The sequence below is a fragment of the Mobula birostris genome, chromosome 1, assembly GCF_030028105.1.
Source record: "Mobula birostris isolate sMobBir1 chromosome 1, sMobBir1.hap1, whole genome shotgun sequence".
Classification (NCBI taxonomy): Eukaryota; Metazoa; Chordata; class Chondrichthyes; order Myliobatiformes; family Myliobatidae; genus Mobula; species Mobula birostris.
The window spans coordinates 158,780,729-158,799,676 of NC_092370.1; the positions used below are offsets into that span (position 1 = coordinate 158,780,729).

The 18,948-nt window shown below is 41.7% G+C and overlaps 1 protein-coding gene across 6 annotated transcripts in view; it reads left to right on the top strand.

Moving 5' to 3' along the window:
* rad51b (RAD51 paralog B) overlaps positions 1-18,948 on the top strand; it is a 698,841-nt gene that overhangs the window by 23,408 nt on the left and 656,485 nt on the right. For all 6 annotated transcript variants that reach the window (XM_072264949.1, XM_072264932.1, XM_072264958.1 and 3 more), the window contains one exon: positions 1,040-1,223. In XM_072264949.1, the coding sequence (XP_072121050.1) occupies positions 1,040-1,223 (184 nt within the window). The remainder of the gene's footprint in view (positions 1-1,039; positions 1,224-18,948) is intronic.

Genomic DNA, 18,948 nt, shown 5'->3' on the forward strand with positions numbered 1-18,948 from the left:
ATCAGTCACTTGGTCCCTTGAGCCTGACCTGCAGTTGGCTGATTTGATTTTTAATATCAAATCTACAAAGCTGTGTGACAATCATGACTGAGTGACCTTCCCTATCATGAAACTACCTCTGTGTGTGAACATTGGATTTCATAGTTGATACCTTATCTTGGTGGACTAGCTTTGTTTCAAGGCTAAAGAATATCTTTAAAGTGAAATATTCTGCAGGGAGATAGAAAGATACCTTGTCTTCCCACATTCCCATCTTAAAAACATAAGAAAATGGGAGCAGGGTAGGTCACTTTGCCCATCAGACAGGCTTTCCATTCATTATGGTTGATATGCCCCAGATATTATCTCATTTTCTGTGCTAGTTCCCTCAGTCTTGCACAAACTTACCTATTTCCTCTTAATACGCACAATGATCTATTTTTCATGACCATTTGTGGCAGAGAATTCCAAACATTTATCATGTCCTGCAAGTAAGGGATAGGGTGCTAAAAACAAGAGGGCATAGGTTTAACATCAGAGGTGAAAGATTTAAAAGGGACACAAAAGGGACAACTACTTCATGCAAAATATGGCACATATTTGGAATGAGCTGCCAGAAATAGTGGTTGAGGTGGACACATTAGCAACTTTGAAAAGCTATCTGGATAAGTATGTGGTTAGGAGGAATTTAGAAGTCTCTAGGCCAAATGCTGGCAGGTGGGTCCAGCTCTCTGGGCAATGCAGTCGGCATGGATATGTTGGGCCAAAGGGCCAGTTTCCATGCTGTAGGACTCTACCACTCTATTTCATAAATGTATACCCATATTTGAGATTCTTCATGGAAACATCTTGACATCTACTTTATCATATCAGGAAGGATCTTTTCTATTTCATTAAGATTTTGTATTTTTCTAAACTCGAAAAGAATGTGGATCTAATTTTTTTGGCCACTATGAAAGGATAATCCTTAGCTCAGGAATCAGCCCACTCTCCACTTCTGAGTGTTAAAGGATTTATGTGGTGATTTCTATTCCTTCTCCCTCCCTTTTTCTAAAACTAGAGTCGAGTCCCTGGAAGATGATGTTATCTCGAAAGGGGTGAAATTGATTGTAGTGGATTCGGTTGCGTCAGTCATTCGAAAGGAATTTGACACGCAACTTCAGGGTAACCTTTCAGAGCGCAGTAACCTGCTATTGAGCGAAGCTGCTATGCTAAAGTATTTGGCAGAAGAATTCTCCATTCCGGTAAGCCTTGGATTCTTCCAGAAAAACAAAATGATTATTTGAATTTAAAACAATGTTTGTTAGTCCTGGATTGTTCACTATGTGGGTTGAATGGTTGTCCTTCAACTTTTGGGTGGATGAGCAGCAAATGATGATGTGCTGATGGAGACATCCTACCACAGTTTCATACTTGTCCACTCGTTGTTCTGCACAGAGCTATAATTACCTTATTGCTCTCGTAAAACATGCCCCCACTTTTCTTATACTATTTCTCATTATATTTGTTTTTGAACTCTTGCTGCTATGGGAGTTTTAGAATGTTTATGTTAAGGGCAAAGATTTCTTGTAATAAGTATTTATTGTGATGTGATGAATCTGCTTGAATAGTGATGGTAATGATGATCTTGGTGGAGTGCCATTCTGTTAATAATATAATGGCGATTTTCTCCTCAGTGGTTGCTCCACTCCCCTGCCTGCTTCCTTTCCAGTCTCCCAGTAGATGCAGTAACACTTGGCAAGATGAAGTTTGAGCAAGTCATTGAGATTACAACCAGCTACAAATTTAAAACCTCTTGGAATTAAATATTAATTTTTGTATTGAGCTGTGTATAGTTGCCACAACTGGGTTACATGCACAGTTCCTAGTGCATACAACGTTAAAAAAATCAGCTTTCTTTTCAATGTGTTCCAGCTTAACTGGAATAAAGGTTTTTATCCATTCATTATGTCCATTCAATTTAACAATAGACATATGATTTATAATTAATGTGATGTTTTTGTGTGGAACTGACAGGCATTTTCAACCAGTAGCCCAGAGAATCTAAGAAAATGGTTTAAGAGCTCCATTGCTGTTATATGTTAGTGGAGTTACTCTACAAGCTGGCTGGTGGAACTGTGCTGTAATTTGAAATGTACTTGCCATGTTTTTAGAGGACTAAGTGCTGCGGACTAATGTCTTCTGTTAGAAATGGTGTTAAAGATTGGCATTGGCCCTTAGAGCAATAAATTCCTTTTTAATCATTCATGCTGTTGCTTTACTCAAGCATGAATGGGATTTGATGTGAGGTACCAGTAGAAAACCATCAGATAGAATTTCTTCTTGTTTTTTGTTCATTGGGGTGAGTTAATTGCTTTGCCAAATACAATACGCAAAATTTGTGTTTGCTTACACAATCTCAAACAAGTGACTTTTTAGAATTTTTAAAACTTTCTTTTGTATAACCTTTGATTTCTTTCAATCCCTTTTTCACCTGTGTTTTTATTGTAGTATTTTGGAAACATAGAAAACCTATAGCACAATACAGGCCCTTCGGCCCACAAAGCTGTACTGAACATGTCCTTACCTGAGAAATTACCTAGGGTTACCCATAGCCCTCTATTTTTCTGAGCTCCATATACCTGTTCAGGAGTCTCTTAAAAGACCCTATCGTTTCCGCCTCCACCACCGTCGCTGGCAGCCCATTCCACGCACTCACCACTTTCTGCGTAAAAAAAACTTACCCCTGACATCTCCTCTGTACCTACTTCCAAGCACCTTAAAACTGTGCCCTCTCGTGCTAGCCACTTCACCCCTGGGAAAAAGCCTCTGACTATCCACACAATCAATGCCTCTTATCATCTTATACACCTCTATCAGGTCATCACTCATCCTCCGTCACTCCAAGGAAAAAAGGCCGAGTTCATAAGGCAGAGAATCTCATGACAATCTCTCCATGAATGAGTACACCCAATAGGCGTGGGATTGCTCAACAATTCATAGGCATATTTTGGAAGCTTCTCTGCTGCATCCAACCAAAATGAACATTCTGCATGCTTAGCTGTTGCAGAAATTTTATTGATGAGAGAGAATATTCCTGTCAGCTTTTGGCAGTTGTTTTAATGTTTATCAGTCAATCATTACTAGAATTTATTTTGGTTTCAGGACTAATTGAGGCAAAAAGTAAAGGATTCAAATCCACCTTTTGATTTGGACTGGAGACTGGAGCTTTGGCTCTGGGTTCTGGAACATGCAGAATGAAACCTCTAACCAGTGGATACAGCTGTGTAGGACGATAACATTGTAGCCTGCCAGACCATTAATCAGCCTTTGATTCCTTCCACTACTTCATACTGATCTTGGGGGGGTATTGGACGGAAAGTACAAAAAATAGTGTTATCACTAACTTGCCAGACTGCTAACTGGCTTGAGAAACTATCCACTACTTCATTCACACTATATAGAGGAAAACTGTGACAGTATACAAAGGAACCATTTCTGCACATAGGAATCACACTATCTGCTGGAAGAACTCAGTGGGTTGAGTAGCTTTAGTGGGAGGAAAGAAATTGTCACTGTTTCAGGCCGAAACCCTGCATTAGAATTGAAAGTGAGAGGCATAGAGAGAAGGCGAATGGGTTAGGACTCTGAGATGATTGCTGGACTGTTGTGTGTAAGATGACAGGCAGGTAGGGGAGGTGAGTTGGAATGGAGTTGGAAGACTGTGCCAGGTGAGTGATAGATAGAGGCAGACAGAGAGGAAAAGAAAATAACAACAGCTGGAGCAAGGTAAGGGAAAGGGAGTGTGAAGGTGGGATGCAGCTTCTGGAGGGAGTTAAACAGAAGCACCAGTTCTGGTAAAGGATGGAACTATTAGAGAGGAAGGGAGAGGCGAGCACCAGTTGGAGCCAGATTGGAGGAGTGTGTGTGGTGGGGAGCAGGATCCTATGTATGAAGTTGATGGATGGAGAAAGGGGAAGGGGCAAAGATGGCTGATGTGAGGCTGGGTGGAGGATGGGAAGGGAGACAACAAATTGAGAACTAGAGGATCAATGGGAGGGAAGGGGGAAGATAAAAAGTGGGTGGAATTTATCTAATATAGGAAATCTCAACATTCATGCCATTGGGTTGCATAAGGTGTTGAGTTGGGCTTTATCCTGGTGGTAGGGAAGGCAAAGGATAGATTGGTCATTGTGGTAATCGAGAGGGGAAATGGTCAGCAACTGGAACTTGGGATGGCCATTGCAGACTGAGCGTAGGCGTTCTGCAAAACAGCACCAAATATGCAACAGGCAAGGTTGTAGAAAATGCATGTGAACATTTGCCTCACGTGGAAGTACTGTTTTGGTCCCTGGATGGTGCTGAAGTGGGGAGGTGCAAGGCAAGTGTCGCATCTATTGCAAGGGCAGGGGGAAGAGCCAGGGATAAGGGAGGGATGGGTGTGAAGGGATGAGCGGATCAGGTGTCATGGAAGGAGTTGTCCCTGTAGAAGTTGGAAAGGAGTTGGTGGAGAGGAGAAGATGTCGCTGGTGGTGGGATCAGATTGCTGCTGGCAGAAATGATAAAGTTTGGTGTTGGATTCTGATATCTTAATCCAAGTTTCTTTCAGCAGTCACAAAAGAGGTACAAAACTTGATGTTTCAAGATCAGTTTATTCAGCTTTAATTAAACAAGGAAACAGGATCAGAAGCTAGTAGCAGAAGGCTTCAAGACGAGAGACTAAATTGTGAAGAAGATGGAGCTGCTTTGTGTTAAGCTATTTTGTACCAACAGATAAGGAAAATTCTATTCATATTTATAGATAAGAGTTAACCAATTAGAAAGTCATTATTCAAATAATGCTGTACAAAGAAGCTTCCAGAGCTTTCCAGAATTATACTTTGTATAACCACTGGAGGCATATTAAATTTCCATATGCATATACAAGTTACTGTACTTAATATACAAGCAGATAATTGTTAAGCTGCAAAGAAAATAGCAATTAAACAGTTAATTTACAAATTAAACAGTCAGATGGTAATCATGAATATAGAGGCTCATGGGGTGGAAGGTAAGGACAAGGGAAACAGAATGTCTCTTCTGTGTGGGAAGAAAACAGTGAGAGCGGAAGTATGAGAAACAGGTAATGCAAGATTGGGTTCCACCAACCACAGAAGAAGGGAAGCCATGCTTCCTGAAAAATGAGGACATTCCAGATGTCCCACAACAGAAAGCCTCATCTTGAGAGCAGATGTGGCAGGCATAGTGAAACTGGAAGAAAGGAATGGTGTCCTAACAAGAGATAGGATGTGAAAAGGTGCAGTCGAAGTAACTGGGAAGTTGGTGGGTTTATAGTAAAAATATCAGTGGATAGTTTGTCTCCTGAGATGGAGACAGTGAGATCTGGAAAAGGGAGAGAACTATCAGAAATGGTCCATATGAGTTTGAGAGAAGAATGGAAATTGGTGATGGAAGTGATAAAATTGAGTTCTGCACTTGTGCAAAAGGAGTATCAGTGCAGTTATCAGTGTAATGATGAAAGTTGTTGAGTGGTGCAGAAAGGGGTCGGAACATACAAACTATTTTCCAAAACTGGATAATAGGATACCTGCGTATGTACAACAGGACATTTTGTTGAGTTCATCTTTTCTCCCCCTCAGAGCACTGTGGTGCATTTCATCTCTCCAAACGCTATTTATGAGGTCCTAGAACCCTGCACAGACTAGGGTCATTGAGTGATATCCTTACCCAGTGTCAAAGTTATTCCAGAATCTGGAGCAGAGCATGTGGCTGTAACATTTTGGGATTCTGTCAATTAATTGTGTGAGTTTTTCCAGTGTGAAACTCCACAAATTATTGCCTTGTATTTGGAGGGAGTAAAATAGACTAGGAAATTGCTATCATTGACAGCTCATGTATTGCCAGTTCTTATGATGCTTTAAATTGTTTTTGTCTCTTTTTTGTTTTAATTACCTTCCCAGCTTATAATATTTTCTCCAACTCTTGCTTGATTTTCCTCATTTAGATAAGTTGTCTCTTGTCTTCCCAGGTCTTTGTGTGTGACTGTACTTACCAGTGTTTGTCTGTCTGTTCTGTTTTATTTTTGTCCAGCACTGTTTGCTCTATTAGTGATCTTCATCTTTTATTCTTTCCCTCTTGATGTTTGTGCATTCATTCACTGTTTTTATTTGTCCCACCGCCAGGAGAATCTTAGAAACAAAAAAATGTTATAGGATGTGTAAGAAGCTCCTCCCTTTTCCCTTTGCTTTTCACTGTATTCTTATTTTTTTATTACTGTAAACTTTTTAAGACTCACTTTCAATTTTTTAAAATTTAAGTTTAATCATGCAATGGCTCATTTCAGTCACTGGATGGTAATGTTGAGCTGTTTGTTTTTGCTCATGACCCATTTATCCGAGGGAAATTTGGGAGTGGGATGGTCAAAGGAACACAGAACTTGGGATATATCACTTAAGTAGAGATGCAGTTTTATGCCGTGGATGTTTTCTACATCTTGAGAGCCACTTCCTGGTGAAGGTGGACATGAAGGATAAATTTCATCATGCTTTTTAGTATGTCAGCATCTATGTTACCATGGTCAGTTTGGAACAGGGGAAGGCCTGCAACAGAATATCACACACGTACACAATGGATGTGCCGTCCAAAATGGGCTTTCGGGTGAGGATCAGGGATTGGATCCAACTGTCTGACGCATACTTGTATGCAGTCCAAATCAGTGGGTGGGAAACAGATAGTTACTCCATAACGTCTAGTCTTGGCAGGATTGTCCACTCTAACATGTCTTATTTGTGTGTTGCATAGAATTCTTTGACAAATCTACCAGGAAGGATGAGAGCATAAGAGGGATGACATTACCAAGCGGTGGAAGTATTCAGGTCAGAACTTCCCTCTGCATGGAAGTCATTATTGTCTTCTGTTCTGATCCAGCATCTGTGACCGGTTTGAGTTGACATCAGATGCCAGAGTTAAACTGCAGGGAAAGCGAGACCATGCTCTGGCGGTTGGCCTGACTGGTTCACCATTCCCTTTGACATTAGATCTGACTACTTGAAGATGCTGGGGATCAGGTTAGGAGGGGCTGAGATGTGTTGCAAGAATTGATTTGAGCAGAAAGGAACGGTTAAACAAAAATTGGGATTGTGGGAATAATGTTCCCTCTCAATATCTGGGAAGAACCTGTTTATCAGGGGCAAAATGCTTTTTGTGCTGTTGTACTTGGTGCAGGTGTGTCTTGTCCTACTCCTCTGCCCAGGCTTCAGATTCCTCCGTGGATCCATTGAATTTGATGGGTCAGGATGTGCAAATCTCTGGACAACATGGTCAACAACATACTCAATATTCAGCTCAGCCTGATGTCTGCACCAAGTTGTGCTTGGGACCAAAGATGTCAATGTCAGCAGGTGTTGAGGTTCGACTTGTCCCCAGTGTTTGAAGGATGTTTCTGGCTCCATTGTCGTACAATGGTCCAGTCAGTTGGACATTACCTCACCTCCTGTCTTTATGTAACCATGTAACAATTAAAGCATGGAAACAGGCCATCTCGGCCCTTGTATCCGTGCTGAACTCTTACTCTCACTGAGTCCCACCGACCTGCACTCAGCCCATAACCGTCCATTCCATTTAACCCTCCATTTAACTTCAAATGACAACATCGAACCAGCCTCAACCACTTCTGCTGGAAGCTTGTTCCACACAGCTACCACTCTCTGAGTAAAGAAGTTCCCCCTAATGTTACCCCGAAACTTTTGCCCTTTAACTCTGAACTCATGTCCTCTTGTTTGAATCTCCCCCACTCTCAATGGAAAAAGCCTATCCACGTCAACTCTATCTATCCCCCTCATAATTTTAAATACCTCTATCAAGTCCCCCTTCAACCTTCTACGCTGCAAAGAATAAAGACCCAACTTGTTCAACCTTTCTCTGTAACTTAGGAGATGAAACCCAGGTAACATTCTATTTAAATCTCCTCTGTACTCTCTCAATTTTGTTGACATCTTTCCTATAATTCGGTGACCAGAACTGTACACAATACTCCAAATTTGGCCTTACCAATGCCTTGTACAATTTCAACATTACATCCCAACTCCTATACTCAATGCGCTGATTTATAAAGGGCAGCATACCAAAAGCTTTCTTCACCACCTTATCCACATGAGCTTCCACCTTCAGGGAACTATGCACCATTATTCCGAGATCCTTCTGTTCTACTGCATTCTTCAATGCCCTAAAATTTACCATGTATGTCCTATTTTGATTAGTCCTACCAAAATGTAGCACCTCATATTTATCAGCATTAAACTCCATCTGCCATCTTTCAGCCCACTCTTCTAACTGGCCTAAATTTCTCTCCAAGCTTTGAAAACCTACTTCATTATCCACAACTCCACCTATCTCAATATCATCTGCATACTTACTTATCCAATTTACCACCCCATCATCCAGATCATTAATATATATGACAAATAACATTGGACCCAGTACAGATCCCTGAGGCACACCACTAGTCACCGGCCTCCAATCTGACAAACAGTTATCCACCACTACTCTCTGGCGTCTCCCATCCAGCCACTGCTGAATCCATTTTACTACTTCAATATTAATGCCTAAAGATTGAACCTTCCTAACTAACCTTCCATGTGGAACCTTGTCAAAGGCCTTACTGAAGTCCATACAGACAACATCCACTGCTTTACCCTCGTCAACTTTCCTAGTAACCTCTTCAAAAAATACAAGAAGATTTGTCAAACATGACCTTCCACGTACAAATCCATGTTGACTGTTCCTAATCAGACCCTGTCTATCCAGATAATTATATATACCATCTCTAAGAATACTTTCCATCAATTTATTCACCACTGGCGTCAAACACACAGGCCGATAATTGCTAGGCTTACTCTTAGAACCCTTTTTAAACAATGGAATAACATGAGCAGTACACCAGTCCTCCGGCACCATCTCCGTTTCTAATGACATTTGAAATATTTCTGTCAGAGCCCCTGCTATTTCCACACTAACTTCCTTCAAGGTACTAGGGAATATCCTGTCAGGATCTGGAGACTTATCCACTTTTATATTCCTTAAAAGCGCCAGTACTTCCTCTTCTTTAATCATCGTAGTTTCCATAACTACCCTACTTGTTTCCCTTACCTTACACAATTCAATATCCTTCTCCTTAGTGAAAACCGAAGAAAAAAAATTGTTCAAAATCTGCCCCATCTCTTTTGGCTTCGCACATAGCTGTCCACTCTGATTCTCTAAGGACCAATTTTATCCCTCACTATCCTTTTTCTATTAATATAACTGTAGAAACCCTTGGGATTTATTTTCACCTCACTTGCCATAGCAACCTCATATCTTCTTTTAGCTTTTCTAATTTCTTTCTTAAGATTCTTTTTACATTCTTTATATTCCTCGAGCACCTCATTTACTCCAAACTGTCTATATGTATTGTAGATCTCTCTCTTTTTTCCAAACCAAGTTTCCAATATCCCTTGAAAACCATTCATCTCTTAATCTTTTAACCTTTCCTTTCAACCTAACAGGAACATAAAGATTCTGTACCCTCAAAATTTCACCTTTAAATGATCTCCATTTCTCTATTACATCCTTCCCATAAAACAAATTGTCCCAATCCACTCCTTCTAAATCCTTTTGCATCTCCTCAGAGTTAGCCTTTCTCCAATCAAAAATCTCAATCCTGGGTCCAGTCCTATCGTTCTCCATAATTAGATTGAAACTAATGACATTGTGATCACTGGACCCGAAGTGCTCCCCAACACAAACCTCCGTCACTTGACCTATCTCATTCCCTAACAGGAGATCCAACACTGCCCCTTCTCTAGTTGGTACCTCTATGTATTGCTGCAAAAAACTATCTTGCACACATTTTACAAACTCCAAACCATCCAGCCCTTTTATGGAATGGGTTTCCCAGTCTATGTGTGGAAAATTAAAATCTCCCACAATCACAACCTTGTGCTTACTACAAATATCTGCTATCTCCTTACAAATTTGCTCCTCCAATTCTCGCTCCCCATTAGGTGGTCTATAATACACCCCTATAAGTGTTACTACACCTTTCCCATTCCTCAATTCCACCCAAATAGCCTCCCTAGATGAGTCCTCTAATCTATCCTGCCAAAGCACTGCTGTAATATTTTCTCTGTCAAGCAATGCAACACCTCCCTCTCTTGCCCCTCCAATTCTATCACACCTGAAGCAACAAAATCCAGGAATATTTAGTTGCCAATCACACCCCTCCTGCAACCATGTTTCACTAATAGCTACAACATCATATTTCCAGGTATCAATCCATGCTCTAAGCTCATCCACCTTTCTTACAATGCTCCTAGCATTAAAATAGATGCATTTAAGAAACTCTCCACCTCTTACTCTCTGTTTATCCCTAATGGTGCAAACAACTTTGTTATCTTTTTCTTCCTTCTCCCCTACATCTTCGGTCTGAGTGCTCCCATTCTCTGCCCCTGCCTGTCCTCCCTCACACACTGTCTACTAGCTTTCTCTATTTGTGAACTAACCTCCTCTCTCCTAGTCTCTTCAATTTGATTCCCACCCCCCAACCATTCTAGTTTAAAGTCTCCCCGGTAGCCTTCGCAAATATCCCCACCAGGATATTGGTCCCCCTAGGATTCAAGTGCAACCCGTCCTTTTTGTACAGGTCACACCTGCGCCAAAAGAGGTCCCAATGATCCAGCAACTTGAATCCCTGCCCCCTGCTCCAATCCCTCAGCCACGCATTTATCCTCCACCTCGTTCCATTCCTACTCTCACTGTCGCGTGGCACACGCAGTAATCCTGAGATTACAACCTTTGCGGTCCTTCTTCTCAACTCCCTATATTCTCCTTTTAGGACCTCTTCCCTTTTCCTATCTATGTCATTGGTACCTATATGTACCACAACCCCTGGCTCCTCACCCTCCCACTTCAGGATATCTTGGACACGATCAGAAACATCCCAGACTCTGGCACCAGGGAGGCAAACTACTATCTGCGTCTCCTGACTGCGTCCACAGAATCGCCTATCTGACCCCCTAACTATGGAGTCCTCTATTACTACTGCCCTCTTCTTCCTTTCCCTACCCTTCTGAGCTACAGGGCCGGACTCTGTGCCAGAGGCATGGCCACTGTTGCTTCCCCAGCTAAGCTGACCCCCCCCCCCACCCCCCAACAGTACTCAAACAGGAGTACTTATTGTCAAGGGGCACAGCCACTAGAGTACTCTCTAGTACCTGACACTTCCCCTTCCCACTCCTAACTGTGATCCACTTGTCTGCCTCCCTCTGTGGAAAAGTTGTAAGCAAACATCCTCGTGGACCACAAATTCATCAGGCAGATGTCAACACAGAGTATTTGGAAATATTGTGTGACAAGGATATGATAGATACTGTAGGGTAGTTCCCTGAGCATTCTATTCAAATCAAATGGCAAAGTCTCTCATTGCCAGAATTTGCCAAACAGTATGAAGACCTCACTTGGCTGGCAGTGACTGGGGCTCTTCTGGTCAGGTCTTTTGGTACGTTTGGAATATTACTTCCAATGAATGCTACCTTTGGTGCGACTGCACTGAGGAGGAGCCAGCTTTGCTAAGAGGACAGAGAGAGATACAAAGGTCCTTGTCATCATTCATTTTGAGCTTTTGGTGACAGAGAACTGTCCGATCTGCTGGCTGTTCCCGAGGACACACGTAGATGTTAAGTGCTGCTGGAAGATAATCAGCTCAGTGGAAGTCTGTTGGAATCTTTTTGGTCTTCCAGCACAGTGAGATGTCCTTAAGGGAATGCCGCTCAATGACACACTTAAGGCTGCAGGAGGATGTGATGAGGGGCACACTGAAGCTTGCTGCAGTCAACACAAAGACTTTATGGAGAAGGACCGCAGTCTGGGGTCCTTCTGCTACTGGATATTGATGGTTTGAGTGCGTTGGACAAGTCCCTTAAACAATGGAAAGGTGCATCACTGCAGGGATCATGTGGTAATGGTGCTATGGAGGAAATAATGTGCCAACTTCACTGAATGTATTGACCAAATGATGCAAAGAATGTACAGCACTTTGCACTGTTTATTCCTTAGGTTTTTTTTAATAAATAAAGTTTAATTGATAAGACTGCTGAATGGATCCTGACCCGGATCTGGGCCATACCTTCCAAATATCCGGACCTGCCTGTCGGTTTTTTTGCACTACCTTACTTTCCTACCGTGACTGTACTGTAGCTGAGAACACATAAAGATGACCTCAGTCCTGACTTGTGCCAATGTCAACTATGAGCTAGTAGCCTGGAGTATGACTAGTTTTGTGGTACCAGTAGAACTCATTTCAAATAGTAAACAAATTGATTTTCTTAATCTTTTGTACTAGGAGATCAGGTTTTATGAATTTAAAAGTCAATGTTTTTTATTTGTTTCAGGACCTCAGTTTAATAAATTATATGGAATTTGCAGTTGATTTTAAGGGTAAATCTTCCATGTTTCCATGTTGTTGCATTAGAGATTTACAACTGTTTCTGTAATCGTCGCTCTCCCTCAACCACTTTACTCCTGTTGAGTGCAGGATCTGCTTCATTAACTCAATTTGCAAGTTCAAATGAACAAGTTCATGGCTATCTGTAAAGAGCAGATTATCCTTCCCTCAACCTGTAAAACCACACTATGGATGCAAGCTTAACCAGGAAGGCTTGCACTATTTAAGTGCTTCTTCTTAGAAGTTTTGTACACTGAGGTGAGCTTGGATACACCACCATCAGACATACTGTCCATATTTTAATTTCTGTCCAATGAAACAATCCTAGTTTCCAACAACCAATGCAGATAAACAACCTTCTATCACCTTGAAGCTATTCAGTTTTCAGTTTCCGCCCTTCAGGTTCTCTTTCCCTTCAAAATGTACCTATACATGGATTCCCTCCACTCTAACTGTGCACAAAGCTTCTTCCATTTCCTGAGCAACACACACAAAATGCTGGAGGAATTTAGCAGGTCAGACAGCATCTATGGGAATGAATAAACTGTTGACGTTTTGGGTCGAGACCTTTCATCTGGTATTTCCCCCTGTCTTTGTCCTTGCAAACAATTACCATCACTAATATCATTCCTTTCAATGGATCTTCTTTATTTATAACTTCCTTCTAGATTTATGCTTCGCTTTCCCACTGACTTCATGATATTCCAACTTGACTAAAAAGATTACAATCAATCATAAATGACATTCAATAACTGTCACTGACAGCATGGTACGCAATCCCTTCTTGTTCTCTCCACTGCCTGTATGGATGGCAAGCAAATTGAAAGTTTTCACTTTACCTTGGTACATGTGACAATAATAGACTAATTTACTAATTTGATATGGCTTACCACACTATCCTCTTGCACTTCTGCGCCATTGTACTGTTTGCTGTCGCTGATCTTCACTTCAAATATTATTTATACATTTGCAGCCAAAGTATCTGCAACTTGGATGAAGGAAACTGATGAGGTAAATACAAGGGAAACTGCTTACTCATGTCATGGGGCCGTAGGCAGAGAAAAGATGATTAAAACTTTAAAGCTATGTATTCCATGATCTCTTATATAAGAATTCTATTATTTTTGTCAGCCAGCTGTATTAACACAAATAGCAAAGGGCAGTATGTAGTGTTAGGTCACAGATCAGTTGTAGAAAAAATTTAATGGTGGAGCAGGGCTCCTGGTGCTTACTCCTGTTCCTTGTACACAATGCTGTTCATTTAAGGTCAGCTTCCACGCACTATGGTGACATTCAGTTGCATTACTCCATGTACCTCAACACATTCCACTGCCTCCATTTCCATTGTGTTGTGATAGAGCCTTTCAGTCAAACAGGCCCTTCAGCCCATCAAGTCTGTGCTGACTGTTAAATGCCAGTTGACATAAATCACAGTTTCTTATCACCACATTCCCTTTAACTATCCCCAGATTCCACCACTTCACCAAGTCATCAGGGGTAATTTATGGTGGCTAATTAACCTGCCAATTTACCTGCAAGCTGGAGTACCAGAAAGAAATCCATTCATTCACAGGGAGAATGTGCAAACTCTACACAGCATTGAAAGTGAAGATTAAACCTGGGTCACTGGAGTTGTGAGGTACCAGACTGGCAAACTTTCCCTCTATAGATCTGTGGGTTCTGACCATCTTTTGTGGATAAGTTGTAATTTGTTCTTGTCAGTCACTGGGGAGCATCATTTTCAACTCTTGCTGTAAACACTATGCAACCTTTCTGTGCAGTTATTTATTCACAGTTGAACTGGTTTGCAGGCTGGACACTCAGATGGACTCAAATACAATAAGATGGACTCTTGACCTCAGAATCTACAGGCTTTGCATCTTATTGTGTGCCTGCACTGCACTTTCTCTGTAACTTAACACTTTATTCTGCACTGTTATTTTTTTACCTCAATGCACTATGTAATGAATTGATCTGTTTGGAAGATAAACAAGAAAAAAAATTCACTGCACCTCGATACATATGACGATAATAGAACCAGCTTACCATTTGATTCATCCAAAGCTCAGGCCTTTTATACCCTACATATCACAATCATAGCCCACTTCAACCTTCGTGCTCTTTTTAACCTGAGTTGAGTTTCAGACTGCCAACTTCCATCTCTTTTCACATTGCCTGATTGTGCTCCTGTCTTGGCTGACCTACTATTCAAACACTTATTTCTCTTGTTAACTCTGAACTTGTAATTCCAAACTTCTGATGGCTGACCTCACTAATTTAATGCTGTTGTACATAAAACAGCACAGGACAGGAGCAGGCCTTTTGGTCCACAATTATGTGCTGATCTAATTAATGTCTAATTAAACTGATCTCTTCTGGTGGAGCATGGTCCATATTCTCCATTCTTTGCATATTCATGTATCAGTTTAAGAACCTCTTAACACCCCTATTGTTTATGGCTTCACTGTCACCCTTGACAGTGCATTCTAGGCTCTGTGTTAAAAAAACTTGCCCACACATCTCATTTAAACTTTTCCCCTCTTGCCCTAAATGCATATTCACCAGTATTGGACACCTCAGCTCTGGGAAAATGACACCAGCTGTTTACTCTATGCTGTTCACTTTACTTTATTATCTTGGATTCAACCAGAAGTCTGTTCTAAATATAACTGCTTAAAACAAGTCCTGTTCATCGTTCATCTCCACTTAAATTCTACCTTGAATTTAAAAACCTCATGCTTGATTTGACATCACTAAGTACTTCTCACTTCAAACTAATCTTGCCGGGCCTGTAATGCTCTTGAGTTAATACACCAGGCCTTATGAAGGGGAAATGAAGGGGTACATAGGAGGGAAAGGTTAGACTGATTGTGGAGTAGGTTAAAAGTTCGACATAACATGGTGTGCCAAAGGGCCTGTACTATGCTGTACTGTTCTATGTTCTACACCTGGTAGAAAGAAAGATGGTGGTGGATTCTGGAACCTAGAATAGTGGGCAAATTTTGGAAAAATGAAATTGGGTCCATCATTTCTCGATATGGTCCAAGTGGATTAACCAACATACGGCTAAACACATTATTTTTTCGGCTACTTAAATAGTGACAGCAAGTGGTCTGTGTCACCACCCTCCTTTATAGCTGTGAAGCTTGGGTAACCTACAGCCGTCACATCAAGCCCTTGGAGCGCTTCCACATAAGCTGCCTCCAGCGCATCCTGGGAATTACCTGGCGTGAGCGGGTGCCTCGCACTGAAATACTTGTAAAGACCAACTGCAGAAGTATTGAGACCATGATCACCCAGCATCAGCTGCAGGGGCTGGGATACGTGATAAGGATGCCTCCATGTCGGCTACCCTGCAGAGTGTTATACGGCCAGCTACATCATGGTTGACGTTCAGCTGGAAGACCAAAGAAGCGCTATAAGGATCAGATGAAGAATGCTTTAAGGAAGTTCAAGATCAGACCCGAGGACCTGGAGGATGTTGCTGCTGACCGTACCACTTGGCGACAGCTGTGTAGGGATGGAGTTCGTATTCTGGAGATGGAAAGAACAACCAGAAGACAGCAGAAGAGGGCCAGGAGAAATGCAGCCATGGTTGCCACCACTACCACATATACATGTCCCACCTGCAATAGAGCATGTGGGTCCAGGATGGGACTGTATAGTCATCAAAGATCTCACCGTTAAAGGCGTAGACGTCGTCATCGGATTTCGATGAACAACTGAAGAAGGAGATATGTTCAGTATGGTTAAGAAGGCCTATGGGATGCTGGCCTTCATTAGTTGTGGCATTGAATGTGAGAGCAGAGAGGTTTTCTTCCAACTGTATAACCATGGTCAACCGTTGGCAGGAATACTGCATGCATTTCTGATCACCAAACTAAAAAGTTGTGATAGTGCCAGAGATGGGTCAGGGGAAGTTCACCAGGATTTTGCATGGATGGAGTATTTCATTTATGTGAAACGACTTTATCTGTTTTCCATTGAGTGGAGGAAGTTACAAGACGACATCATTGAGGTATTATTGAATTTATGAAGACTGTAAGTAGAGTAGACTGGAGAAACTATTTCTGACATCTAGGGCAGATAAAACCAGAGGGCATAGATCTCGGGGAAATGGGAGGAGAATTAGAGGGGATCTGATGGGGACCTTTTTCCACTCAGAGATTGGCAAGTACCTGGTATACACTACCTGCGAGGGTGGTGGAAGCAGACTTGATGACAGCATTTAAGTTGTGTCCAGATGTGCAGATAATTTCCCAGGAATGAAGGCCACAGGCCAAGTGCTGGAAGATGGGATTAATTTGGATGGGTGTAATGGGCCGAATGGCCTGTTTACATGCTGTGTGACCCAGTCTCTGATTTTGAGATGCACTTTGCAGGACTATTTGAAGTTGGGAAGAATGCAAGTTCAGCCACAAGAGAGGGCAAGGAGGAGGAAGAGTTGATTTATTTGAGCAAAGGGCATGGAAGACATTGTGGGAGTGGCTGAGAAGATCAACAGTCCCGCCCCCCCCCCCCCCCCCCAAGATGCTATTCGACTTGTTGAGTTCCTTCAGCAGATTGTTTGCTTCTCCATATTCCAATATCTGCAGTCTCTTGTGTCTCCTGTTGGGAAGATAGTCTGCCAAAATATTGTATTCCAGTGAAGATGAAGGTTCAGGAAAATAAACAAGAAGTCTGGAAAATGGAATTTGGCTCAGGAATTGGTGGAGAAGTTTGGGGAGGAATGTACAGTCGGATTGAAGAAATATTAATGAACAGGGAGCAGAATGGGAGAACTGTTGTGAGACAAGGTCCAGGCGATTGAAATTTGGACATAACTAAGTTTCTGCATGCTGAGTATATTCAGGCTGCTGGCTGATACTTTCTTTAAAGAAGCTACAGAATGAAAACTTGTGTAAACTTGTAAATTTCTTTGCCGTTCCAATGAAACAGTTAATGTCAGCCAAGTACGCACTATTGAAAAGGGAGGTGACATGCTGTGTAATTTTTTTTATTTTAAAAAATTGTTTGTATTATGAGTTGGTGCTTAACCAGTCCTGACATGATTTCCTTCCTCTTTGGTGCTTTGATATGTAACCACAGGCATGCAAAGAACACATGTAATGAACACAATAGACTGTTCTGATTTATATTTATATTGTAAAGACATTTATTATATTTGAACTGAAGGTCCTGTGCCCCAGACACTGCTATAAACGAGTTAGGTCCTAGTCGGTTTGGATATTGGAAAATTTTGATTCTATGTGGGTAGTGTGGGATTACGTTAAATGCATATAGAGCTGTGCTTGTGTTTGGCTGCATTTGTTTGGCACAGGGCTGACCCGCTTATTTTAATTGTTACCTTGTCAATTCATTTTGCCCATCACACTATCACCTCTGGGTGCATTTGTACTCCATGAATTTAGGCACCAGTTCCATCAAGTGAACCTTTGTTCAAATTGTGGTTTGGAATGCTAGCCAGACTGATCTGTGCTTTTTTCCCTCTTGGCACCTTTCACCAGTGTTTGCCAAGTTTGCAAGTTGGCTGTGGTACTCATGCACACAACGGGCAAAGCCAACTTTATACCACAGATATAGCACTGAAACATTGATGTATTACTAGGCTGCGTCCCCAACTAAAGTTTACCCCAGCTATGCAAGAATATTTTTAAAATTTGAATTAGAGCCTGAAACACTCCTCTGAAGTAATCGCCAGAACTTCATTTTGTGAATCGTTTTAATTGTGGAAATGCTAAGACAAAGTGGCTGTAGCTTCTGCCATTTTGTATAAAGTTTACTGTTTGTCAGATCTGAGCTCAAGTCCAAGGTTAGTGAGAGAATGTAGATATTGTCCAGAAATTAGGTTAAAGAATGTAAAGTTTTTGTGCATTGCCCAATCTGGTTTTGATGTTTAAATAAAATTTTTTTGGAAGTTGTGGGTCAGACAAGTTGGCCAATACCAAAGGACAGAACCAGACTGTTCAACCCAGCTGGCCCATGCTAACCAAATTCCCATCTAAGCTAGTTTAACACTCACAAAATGCAGGTCAGGCGGCGTATATGGAGAGGAATAAAGTGTTTTATTTACCGCGGAACCCCTTCATCAGGACTGGAAAGGAAGGGGGAAGAAGCCAGAATAAGAAGGTGGGGGAGTACAAGCTGGAAGGTGATAGGAGGAGCCAAGTAAAGGGAAAGTCAGTGGTTGGGGTATGGAGGTATGAAGTGAGAAGCTGGGAGGTGATAGGTAGAAAAGGTAAAAGGCTGAAGAAGAAGGATCCTGATAGAAGAGGTGGATCATGGGAGAAGTGGAAGGAAGAGGGGCACCAGAGGGAGTCTAAGATAGTCCTGGTTGCCTGCATTTGGATAATATTCCTCTAAACCTTTCATATACATCTATCTGTCCAAGTACTTTTTAAATGTTGCAAATGTACTGCCTCAACCACCTTCTCCACAATGGCTCTCCACATGGCTTGAGACCACCTGGACACCACAAGCAGCTACGTCAGGATGCTGTTCATCGACTATAG